The sequence below is a fragment of the Vicia villosa genome, unplaced genomic scaffold, assembly GCF_029867415.1.
Source record: "Vicia villosa cultivar HV-30 ecotype Madison, WI unplaced genomic scaffold, Vvil1.0 ctg.000320F_1_1, whole genome shotgun sequence".
Classification (NCBI taxonomy): Eukaryota; Viridiplantae; Streptophyta; class Magnoliopsida; order Fabales; family Fabaceae; genus Vicia; species Vicia villosa.
This window is the reverse complement of record NW_026705142.1, coordinates 780,751-792,871: the sequence shown is the minus strand read 5'-3', so window position 1 is coordinate 792,871 and position 12,121 is coordinate 780,751. Positions and strand designations below refer to the sequence as shown.

The window sequence follows — 12,121 nt, the reverse complement described above, 5'->3', positions numbered from 1 at the left end:
TGAGTGATACTTGGATTCTGGCTGTTCAACATATATGACGGGTAGAAAGGATTGGTTTGTCAAAATCAATAAAGCCACAAAGAATAAAGTGAAAATCGTGGTTGATACCACTTTAGCGGTCAACGGGGTCGGGATGTTTTGATCATGAGAAAGGATGGTGGTCATTCCTTGATCAAAGATGTATTGTACATTCCTGGAATTAAATGTAATCTCTCGAGTAATGATCAATTGCTTGAGAAGGATTACACGATTCGCATGGAAAACAAGATTAAAAAAATGATTCGATTAGCATAATTATGAGGGAATCTATTGTGCTAATATGTCAATCGATTGTGCTTGAGAAGGAATATATTTCAATAGATTTTTTCCTCTGATGTCATCCCATTGCACCACTAGATCTATTGCTTGGAATTCTCTGGGTCGAGTGCGTTGGTGGTACCGAGTTTATGAAGCTTATTTTATAATGGCTAGCGAAGATAATGAATGCTCTATTTTCTTCCATGAAGTCAATTTCTTCCCTAATGGCAAAATTTTTGTCTTCCCTTGGTAGGGGATGTTTTGTCCTCCAACTCAACTCTTCAACCTCAACTAAAATGATGACTTCAGTTTCAAAAGTAAGATGGAAAGGAGTTTTATCAATCGTTGAATGAGGGTTGTCATGTGTTTCCATTAGGGGTGGCAAAACGGGCCCGGCCCGCGGGGAAAGCCCGTTTTACCCGCACTTTTTCGCGGGACGGGGCAAGGTTTTAGGCCCGCTCTCTTTAATGTGCCCGCCCCGCCCCGCCCCGTTTTTTGTGCGCTTTTGCGGGCATTTGTTTTTTTTATAGAATTTTACTATTTTTAGGCCTAAAAAGCCTAATGCCTGCGGGCTTTCCACGCCCCGCCCTCACTGTTTTGCGGGGTGGGGCAAGGTTTTAGACCCGCACTCTTAAAAAAGCCCGCCCCGCCCCGTTTTTTTTGCGGGGCGGGCCTAAACGGGGCGGGCATGCCCGTTTGCCACCCCTAGTTTCCATAGAAACATGGTAGTTTATTCGCTCAAATCCCCTTGGCAGTTACAAGCCTTTGCTTCTATCCTCTTAAAAACACTCGGTTAACAGTTTCAACTTGTTCTTTGTTTGGGGACGCTATACTGAGGCGAAGTGTTGCTTAACTTTCAATTCTTCTAACAAGCTCTTTAACTTCCGATGTGTGAATTGTGTTCCATTATATGTCATAATGGTCTGGGGGACTCCAAATTTGGCCTGAATATTCCGTTTAAAAAAATATAATATGTTAGTTGACGTAACATTCGCCAAGGCATCTGCTTCGACCCAATTTGTAAAATAGTCACAACAACTATCAAATGTTTAAGTTGACCCGGAGTTGGAGAAAATGGGTCGAGGATATCCAAAACCCCACTAAGAAAAAATCCAGGGAGCTATCAACATGTGCAACTTTGTTGATGAGACACTATAAATATCCCCGTGTTGGTGGCATTGATCACATTTTTCGCCTATTCCTTGGCGTCTTAGACCATGGACGACCAATAATACCATTCTCTAAAAAACCTTTATGGCTAATGCTCAGACACATAAATATTGTCCCGCTATCCCCTCATGTACTTTCAGGAGAGCTTATGCAGCAGTTTCCGTTTCCAAGCATTTCAATAGATATGTAGATAAACCCCTTTCCCTGTTTACCAAAGTAACCTCAACCTAAAGTCTGCCTCCATTTCTCAAAATTACGCTAACAACTGACACTTTGGCTTTTAAATGACCCATCAGTGAATACTACCCACGTATGAGCTATTTCAGATAGGTTGGGAGTCAATTCGCCTAAGAAGTCAGTTAACGGATGGGCTTTTGACGCTTTCCTTGCTTCGAAAGACGCCTTAAACTCATACAAATCAATGGGCCATTTCGTCAGCCGACCAGCCAATTATGGTCGATGGAATACCTATTTCAAAGGAAAGTCAAATTAAACTACTATGAGATGCTTCTTTTTTTTAATCTTTTGATAGTGTGTTTCCGACCCAACTAGAGTCTTTGAAATAAAGTATGTTGGATTCTAGTTGAAATCAAGCTCCCTGATTAGGACAACACTACCTGCTTCCTCGCACACGGCCAGATACACATAGGAATATCCAGGGTATGGACGAGTAAACACCGGAGGTGTAGCTAACACCATTTTTAACGAAACAAATGCTCTTTTGCATTCTGACGTCCATTCAAACTATGATTCCTTCCTCAACAATTTATAGAACGGTAACATATGCTGGGCAGACTTGAGACAAATTTGTTTAGTGCAGTGAGCATTTCGTTCAACTTTACGACTTCCTTCTTCTGTCTTTTTTACATTAGTTTTTACATATTAATAATAATAAAATTTCTTAGTTAAGTTATATCTCTCGGATTCTATTTGTCTCTTTTGTCGTTATTCGGAACGGCGCCTCATTCCGTCAACTTGGTATGCACGTTATTTGCCATTTTAGAGTCTGTTTTGGTGGACCCCACTCACACCACTGCTGCATTGTAACATTAGTCCTTCTCTTTTCATTTCTTCAATTTCATATTCTCACAAACACTCTCCAAATACAATTCAATTTCCAGAACCTTCTTTTTCTCTCTTCACCTTCATCTTCCATTTACACTATACTGTAACAAGATATCATCAAAAAATTTGTAAGCATCTTCTTCACTGAAACTTGTAAGCATCTTTCATTTTTCATGATTTCTATGTATTTATCTGTTTTGCATTTTCATTTTCATGCTTTTCTCGAAAAATAAACACCATGTAATGTTAAATTTAAGCTAATAACTGTTTATATAATATATGTTGAAATGTCTACCTCTGTTTACTGTGCCATTGTTCTTCATGTAATTATTCAGTTGATTTTGATTATGAAACTGTAATGTATTACTTGATGATTCAGTTTGACCTAGAAACTTTTCAAAGGAGGCTTGTTGAGTTGTTGTTCATTCTTGTTTACAGGAATTTTTTCTTCTTGTTTCTATACTTGAATATGATGGACTCTGAGGTTTCTGATAAGCTCAAAATTTGTGATGGCGGTCATAATGATGGCAACTCACATGATAAATGGCTTGCATTATGTTCAGATATGAAGGAACCTCTTTTTACTGACAATTTTGAATTTGAAGATGATGATGATGTTGCTTTATTGCCAAGGCTTACTCCGAACTCCAGTTTGGGAACATGTAGTGGTAAACTTGAGGCTTCTGTTAAGAAGAGGCTGTTTGATAACAGTGATTCCTTGCATATTTCTGTTAAGAAATCAAAGGTGTCGTTGTGCGATGATCGCGATGAATACGGAGATGAAGATGGTGATCCGTCGTCGGATATAACTAAAAGGCTGGGAAAATCTATTGATAGATCATTTTCCTCGTTGAAGAAAGATCTTGAGTTTGTTGAAAAGTCATTTGAGGAATGTAAAAAGAAGAGGAGAGAAGAAGAGAAGAGATTGGAGTCTGTAAAGAGAGAGATTAAGGAGTGTAGCAGAGAGCTTGTAACTAAGAAGAAGCTAGATGGTTGCGTTAGAAGAATTAATGAAATTCATAACAAAATGATGGGGAAAATTGAAGGATTTGTTACGGATTTTGTAGGGAAGGAATCACAGCTGTGTTTGATAGAGGACTTGATTGGAGAGCGCAAGCAAGAGCTTAGGGTAAAAGAGATAGAACTTGGTCAAGTCATGAATAACATTTCGAAAGAGAGGGAATTTGATAGACGACTTGAAAGCCAAATGAAGGGGCTGTTGGATGATTTGTTGTTAAAACAGAAGCATTTCGAAAGGGGAACCATGGAACTTGAGTTAAAAGAGAAGAAACATGAAGGGCTTGTGATGAAGTGGGAATTAAAAGAGGGAGAATTGGAAGGCCAAATGAAGGAGCTGGAAACTAAAAAGAAGCATTTTGAAAGCCAAGTGGATGAACTCAAAGCAAAAGAAAGGCAGTGGAAAGGACAAGTTAAGGAATTTGAGTCTAAAGAAAAATTACTTGATGGCCGAGTGAAAGAGGTTGATTGGAAAGAGAGTGAATTTGAAGGGCGGGTGAAGGAGCTGGAATTAGAAAAGAAACATTTTGAAAGCCGACTGAAGGACCTTGAGTCAAAAGAGAAGCAGCATGAAAGTCGAGTGAAGGAGCATGATTCTAAAATGGATGAATTCGAGTGCCGAGTGAAGGAGCTGGAATTAGAGAAGAAGCAATCCGAGTGCCGACTGAAGGAGCTCGAATCAAAAGAAAATCAATTCAAAGAACAAATGAAGGTGTTGAAGTTAAAAGAGGAGGAGTTCAAAGGTGAAGTAAAGGTGTTGGAATTAAAGGAGGGGGAATTTAAAGGTCGAGTTAAGGAGCTGGAATCAGGGAAGAAGCATTTTGAGTGCCGACTGAAGGAGCTTGAATCAAAAGAAAAGCTACTCAAAGAGCAAATGAAAGAATTTCAGTCAAAAGTGGAGGAGTTTAAAGGTCAAGTAAAGGTGTTTGAATCAAAAGAGGAGGAATTTGAAGGTCGAGTTAAGGAGCTCAATTCAAAAGAGAAGCAATTCAAAAGCAAAACTGAGGATTTCAAATCAAAAGAGAAGCAATTTGAAGAACGATGGAACGATCTCGAGTCAAAAGAGAAGCTGTTTGAAGAACAGGTCATCAAGAATCCTGAATCAAAGCTGAATAAACATGACGAAAAAGAATCAGGTAAATATTCTTATTCATCTAGTTCATTTAGATGATTTCATTTAATAATGTTGATAGTTTCAATAACCTGATCTACATGTATGCTATCTAAATATGCAGCTACATCTTACATGGATGATGAATCAAGCCCTCCCATTGATAAGACAAGTTTGCAGTTGGTCTCCTGTGAGCAAACTGACATTCAAGCTATTCTGCGAGAATCATCGGATCCAGCAAAATTGGTTTTGGATATAGTACTGAACCCCATTCTTTCAATTTGTGATAAGAAAGGAGACAGTGAGGTGATTATTGATGATAGATCCATCTATCTGCTAGAACAGCTGATGAAAATCTCACCAAATATTAAACCTTATGTAAGAGAAGAAGCAATGAAGCTAGCACTTGATTTGAAAGCAAACATGAAAGAAAATACAGAGAATTCTTTGGTGGTTCTCGGTTTTCTACTGATTTTGTCAATTTATGGATTGGTTACTTTTTTCGATGAAGACGAAGTTTTGGAGTATGTTAATTTTATATATATCCTAGTTTGAGACTGTTGAATCTTAGAACCTTCCTAATATGGTTTGCAAGTATTTCACACCTGCTTTCGAGATTTGGTGTCTGATCGTATTTTGAATTATTTAGTCCAATCTGCATAGGTTTTTTTGTTAACCATAATTTATTTGATGTCTGTTTTGATAAATTTTGATGAAGTGAAATTTTCTTGCAAATTGCAGATTTTGCTGAGAAACTTAACAGGAGGAAGCAATTTAATTCTGGTGTGCATGCTACTTAGCTTAGAAGAATCAATTAGTATTGTGCTAAAAAACTTAATGTAAGGAAATGTGGTAATGGAAACATGCTAACATAAACAGTACTTTTGTTGGGTACATATTTTGACTGGACTATGTTTCTAGCTCTTTCAATTATCTAAATGTAAAGAATGAAAAACCATGATAAATTTAATAGGATTATCTCTATTTCTTAGACTCTTCTTATCTTCTATTTTAAATGTAACTTGAGTATTGATTTTTCATTTTTCAAAAAAATGAAGAATTCTATATTGAAGTTTTGATTGTGTTAAGATATATAGAGTATATGATTGGTAATGAGTTTGGAACCTGCTTGCACATTGCAGATTTTGCTGAGAAACTTAACAGGAGGAAGCAATCTGATTCTGCAGGACATGTTACTTGGCTTACAAGAATCCACTAGTTTTGTGGTTGGAAAAAATCAATGTAAAGAAACGTGATAATGAAAACATGCTAACATATACACCATTTTTTGTTAGGGTACATATGTTGACGGGACTCTGTTTCTTACTCTTTCAAATATCTAAATGTAAGGAATGAAAATCCATGAAATTTAATAGGATGATCTCTATGAAGAATTTTATATTAGTAAAGTTTTGATTGTTATTAGGTATATGATTGGTAATGAGTTTGAAACATCATTTTCACATCCCAATCAAATGAATGCACAATGTGAAAATTTTCAAGCCACAATTTATAGCTTCATGAAATATGTACTTCTCAACTTTTTAAATTCAGTTCTAAATACTCACTTAAATTTGTAGTTCTATGTTGTTACAGCATTTTTTATAAGTGATGTTTTTTTCTTCAATGGTCTAAAACAAAGATCTAGAGGTTTCCTGATTTCATGTTATTATGGCATTTTTTATAAGTGATATTTTTTATTATTTTTTCTTAATAATTTCTCATTTATCACTATTTTTCTACAGAATACAATATCTAACTTAATTAAAATTTTTAATGATGACTTTATTATTATATAAAAAAACAAAAATATTTTGGAGGATCAGGAAGTGTGAAAGTTATAGAACTTTTTAAAACTCTATCATCAAAATATTTTTTTTTTAGAAAACTCAATTCAATTCCAGATATAGAAGATCACAAACCAATCTCATCTAAATTCTCCACAATATACAACCTCACTGCGATAATTTGAAAAGGTAACCCAAAATCATCATAATTAGAGTGAACGTGTTCTCAAATTCAACTCAAATATATGCTAAAAAAATCGAATAAAAGAAACAGAGTTTCATTACAAGGATAGATTTACAGCTTTACAAATAGTGATATAATTAAGCTTTTATATTTAGCATGAATAGCATCTATCCCTCCCAACAAACTATTACTACATTCTTGCATTAAGTTGTTCCAGTAGAAAACTAATTGCCTTTATATCCTTTTAGCTCAAGAATGCGATATTTAATCTCCTTGTTAAACAGAACCTTAGGTTCTAGGCCGTGATCTGAAATGCACTGTAGAACAGTTTCCAGACAAGCAATTTCTCGATCTCTCGCCTTATCCTGAATTCAAGTTCATAGTTGTTTATTTAAAGTTATCATGCAGGGTATGTGTGAAAATGGAGTGTTTCATAAAATATAATTTAAATCAGAAAAATAAAAGAACCTTGATTTCTTTGGAGTCGCTGTTGTTGCAACTGGTCTCACATATCTGCTTGGCATTCTGGACGTGTTCTTGCAAGAGATCAATTAGTTGATTCTTGTCAGTCAAGTTATATTCACAACTGAATCTAACCGCTCCAACAAATTGTTTCTTCTTGATAAGTTTCTCAACAAAATCTGCAGAGTGGAAGAAATTTCAGATACATAAAAAGAGAGATATTTAGGTCTATTTAATTTTCCCATCATTAAAACCATGTCAACTTTTTCTTTATAAATGACATATCCGTTGAAGAAACAAAATGACATATCAGTCCAACTAATTTAGTATCTTTACATATATCCTACATAGTTTTTACTTCTAATCAAATTCAACTTAGAGAATTTAATCAAAAGTTGTCTTAATTTTTAAAAGGACTCATTTCACCCATTTCCTTTAACTGATTCTGTTTTTCTCCTCCATTTGAATAATGCCATTTTAGCAAAACAAAAACAACTTCTCATTGAAATTCCAAATGCCTTTCTCTAAATTGTTAGTATTTTTTCTCACATGTCAATAAAAATATATAGGTGATTTGGTTTCTACTAATTCTCATGATATGTAATATAAACGTAGTGATTCATAAAATCATAGGAGTGAAAAACATGGCAAATTTAGATTTCGTAGTTCATACAACAACCAAAAAAAACATGGGACTATCTATGAGCTCATTTGATTGCATATAGGAATGGCAGGGAAAGTAACAACAGATAAAAGCACATTTGATATGATAAGTAAAATATCAAAAGCATATCTAAATCAACATACCAGAAACTTTATTCACAAAGCCAAGGTTCCTAAACAGCTTCACAGCTATCTTGTAATGAGCAACAAATGCAAAATGCTCCAAAATTTCATCTTCAATAAAAGAAGTAACCAATCCATAATTTGACAAAAGGAGAAGAAAACCAAGAACCGTCAAATAATTTTCAGTAATTTCCTTCATGTTAGCTTTCAAATCAAGTGCTATCTTCAATGCTTCTTTTCGTACACTAGGTTTGATATATGGTGAGATTGTCATCAGTTGTTCTAGCAGATTGATGTGGCTATCATTAATAATCATCGCATGGTCTCCTTTCTTATCACAAAGTGGAATAGTGCGGTTCAGTATTATATCCAAAACAAGTTTTGCTGGATCTGATGATTCTAGCAGATTTACTAAAACACCACAGCAAAGTGATTCAACCCCATCAGTTTTCTCATTTGTGTCCAACTGCAATCCTCTTCCATCCATAGTAGCACTTAATTGATCCGATGTAGCTGCATATTTATATATTATATCCAGATATTTAGGCTCACTCATATTGATATAGGCATCAGTAAAAAACCAATATACTATGAAAAAATGTGAAACATCTCCTAGGTTGAAATGTATGGGTGACAGAGGAAAGCATTATACTAACAGTTACAATCAATGTCAATATAGAACCTTAACCGAATCACTGGAGATAGTGTCAGATTGATTAATAAACAAGACTAGAAATAGTTGCACTAATAGGACTATTAAGTGCCCCTCTATGTTTGTCAGAATATTGAACCCACACTATTGTAAGATACTTGAAAATTAAAACTAAAATTAATATACTAATCCTTCATTAGCAGTACCATCATAGTATGATTAAATATTAGTCTTGGATGAAAAAAGCAAGAGTTTTTTGCACTTTAATGATTTATAAAATGTACAAGGGTGAAAAATATAACCCAAATTAGTGGATGTGATTTGAAAACTGGAGAAGCTTTTCAACTGGACTAAGACATACAACATTAACATGATTAAAAATGTGGTTAATGAAATTCTTTCACTAAACTAGGTGAATAAGAACATATACCGGAATTTTTTTCCTCAACAGTATGTTTTGTTAATACTCCATTTAGTTTCTCTGACAACTCAGGCTCCTTTGGTTGACTATCTATTTTATTCAGCTTTGCCTTAACCTTTACTTTGAACTTATTTTCTTTTAATTCAAGTTCGTTCCACAATCTTTCATATTTCTTCTCTTTTGATTTGAAGTTTTTAACTAGGTTTTCAAACTGCTTCTTTTCTGATTTGAGCTCCTTAACTCGACCTTCGAGTTCCTCCTCCTTTAATTTAATGTCCTTCAGTTGGCCTTCAAGTTCCTCCTCTTTTGATTTAACGTCCTTCACTCGACCTTCAAGTTCCTCCTCTTTTGATTGAAACTCTTTCATTTTTCTGTCAAATTGATTTTCTTTTGATTCGAGCTTCATCGCTTGACTCATGAAACACTTCTTTTCCGATTCCAACTCCTTCACCCGGCCCTCAAGTTCCTCCTCTTTCGATTTATTGTCCTTCACTCGACCTTCGAGTTCCTCCTCTTTTAATTGAAACTCTTTCATTTTTCTGTCAAATTGATTTTCTTTTGATTCGAGCTCCATCGCTTGATTCATGAAACTCTTCTTTTCTGATTCCAACTCCTTCATTCGGCCTTCCAATTCATCCTCTTTTGATTCAAACTTCTTCACCCGGCCTTCAAATTCATCCTCTTGTGATTTAAACTCCTTCAACCGGGCATCAAACAGCCTCTCTTTAGACTCAACTTCCTTAACTCGTTCTTTCATTTGTTTCACTCTTGATTTTACCTCCTCCACTTGGATTTTGAAACGCTTCTTATGAGATTCAAGCTCCTTCACATGGCCGTCAAATTCTCTAACTTTTGATTCATGTTCCTTCATTCGGCCTTCATGCTGCCTCGCTTTCCAATCAAGCTCTGTCATTCGGCTTTCACAATGCTTCAGTTTAGACAGCATCTCCTTCAGGTTGCCTTCAAACTCCCTTTCTTTTGATTCAAATTCCTTCACTTGTGTTTCAAAGTGGTTCTTTTTAGATTCCATCTCCTTCACGCGGACTTCAAACTCTCTTTCTTTTGAGTCATGCTCCTTCACTCGGTCTTCAAGCTGCTTCTCATTTGACTTAAGCTCCTCTAATCGGCTTTCCAAATGCTTCTGTTTCGATATCAACTCTTTCATTTTACATTCAAATTCCTTTTCCTTTGACTCAAACTCCGTCACTCGGCCTACAAGTCGGTTATCTATCGACTCTAACACCTTAATTTGGCTTTCAAAGTGCTCCTTTTTAAATTCCAGCTCCTTCACTTGTCCTTTTAATTTCTCTTCTTTCGATTCAAACTCCTTCTTCCGGTCTTCATGTTGCATCTCTTTTGACTCTAGCTCCATTTCCCGTTCTTCTACTTGCTTCTGTTTTGATTCAAACTCCTTCGTATGTCCTTGAAGCTGCTTTTCTCTTGATTCCAAATCCTTAACTCGTCCTTCAATGTGCCTCTCCTGTGACTTAAGCTCCTCCAACCGTCCTTCATATTCCTTCTCTTTGGAATCAAGTTCCTTAATCTGACATTCAAATTGCTTCTTCATTGACTCAAATTCCTTCTTCATTGACTCAAAATCCTTCATTTGAGCACGATCATCCTTCATTATTGACATCACCTGTAGTAGCTTTTTCTTTTCAGACTCAAACTTTTCGGTTTGTCCACCAATTAATTTGTTAATTGCATCAAGGTCCTTCTCTTTTGCCTTAAGTTCCAAACTACATTCAGCAATTTTTTGGGAAAGAGCCTGGAGTTCCCCTTCCTTCCTTCCCCGATCCTTGTCAATTCTTCCAATGACTCGACGAAGTTCTATTACTTTAGAAATGTTACCCTTGACTTTATTGAGTTCTATCTCTTTCGTCTTGAGCTCTTCCGTGCGCTCTCCAATCAAGTCCTCTATCAAATAAAGCTGTCCTTCCTTCACTACAAATTCCTTGGTACATTCTTCAACTTTACCCTGCATTTTGCTGCAAGCTTCTTCAACTCTTCTAACACAACGAACTTTATCCTTCTTATTTTCAAGCTCTTTGCAGCATTCCTCAATCTCTCTCTTTATAGACTCTAATTTCTTCTCTTCCTCCCGCATCTTCCTTTTACCTTCCTCAAATATTTTTTCTAACATTACAAGATCGTTCCTCAGCAAAGAAAACGACTTATCAGTCGATTTTACCGGCCTCACAATTTCATCCGACAAATGAATATCATCTTCATCTTTATCGTGATCATCATATGTTGACACCTTAGATTTCTTAACTTTAATATGCAAGGGTTTGCTATTGTCAAATAGCCTTTTACCAGACGCATCTCGTTTACTACTACATTTTCCCAAACTCGCAATCTGCAGAATCCTTGTTGACAAAAGAACATCATCATCATCTTCAGATTCAAAGTCATCACCAAAAACAGTTTCCTTCATATCAGAAGCCTCAAAATCCATAGTTAAATTATAGAAACTGGAAAACCTCAGCAATTACAAACACTCTATGAAATCCTGAAGAAAAAAAACCGAAATTATAAAATAAATAACAACTCAACAAACTTCATATAAAAAATTTCTAGGTCAAACTGAATGATCAAGTAACACATTATTACACTTCCGGAAGCAAAGTTAAACTATAAACAGTAACAACACTTTCAGTATTTCACAATAAACAAGAGCAAACGTTTCACCATATAAATATCTACACTTTAATAACCCTAACATTTACATGATGTTGATTTTTTCTTGACAAAGCATAAATGTGATAGATAAATATACAAAACGCATGAAGAAGAAAGCGAGTAAAGTTGAGATGCTTACAATAATAATAATGAAGAAACAGAGAAAAATGGAAGATGAAGGTGAAGAGAGAAGAAGATTCTAGAATTTGATTTGAATTTGGAGAGTGAAGTGAGAATAAAGACAAAAAGAAAATGAAGGAATAAGAAAGAAGGAAGAAGAGAGGGAGAAATGTTGAGAGTTTGTTACTACTTTCAGTTGGAGTGAGGCGTGGCTGTATTTGTGAGTGGGGTCCACAAAATAGACTCCAAAATGGGAAATAGCTTCCTCACGAAGTTGAACGGAGGTTTTAATTAATACTATAATTTTCCTATTATATCATATATAATTAATAAGAGATATGCAAAGAATACTTTCTTTTTAGCCTCT

The 12,121-nt window shown here is 35.4% G+C and overlaps 2 protein-coding genes across 2 annotated transcripts; one reads left to right on the top strand and one right to left on the bottom strand.

Annotated features, from left to right (window-relative positions):
- Positions 1 to 2,975: 2,975 nt before the first annotated feature.
- Positions 2,976 to 6,004, top strand: LOC131626768 (uncharacterized). Its single transcript, XM_058897610.1, has 3 exons — positions 2,976 to 4,685; positions 4,785 to 5,499; positions 5,803 to 6,004. Exons 1-2 carry the CDS (start codon positions 3,002 to 3,004, stop codon positions 5,213 to 5,215), a joined length of 2,115 nt encoding a protein of 704 aa, XP_058753593.1. The 5' UTR covers positions 2,976 to 3,001; the 3' UTR covers positions 5,216 to 5,499; positions 5,803 to 6,004.
- A 705-nt stretch (positions 6,005 to 6,709) lies between these two features.
- Positions 6,710 to 11,883, bottom strand: LOC131626733 (uncharacterized). The gene is made up of 5 exons (XM_058897564.1): positions 11,774 to 11,883; positions 8,962 to 11,464; positions 7,901 to 8,392; positions 7,100 to 7,272; positions 6,710 to 6,996 (listed from the first exon to the last, which is right to left on the bottom strand). Exons 2-5 carry the CDS (start codon positions 11,408 to 11,410, stop codon positions 6,856 to 6,858), a joined length of 3,255 nt encoding a protein of 1,084 aa, XP_058753547.1. The 5' UTR covers positions 11,411 to 11,464; positions 11,774 to 11,883; the 3' UTR covers positions 6,710 to 6,855.
- Between the last annotated feature and the right edge of the window lie 238 nt (positions 11,884 to 12,121).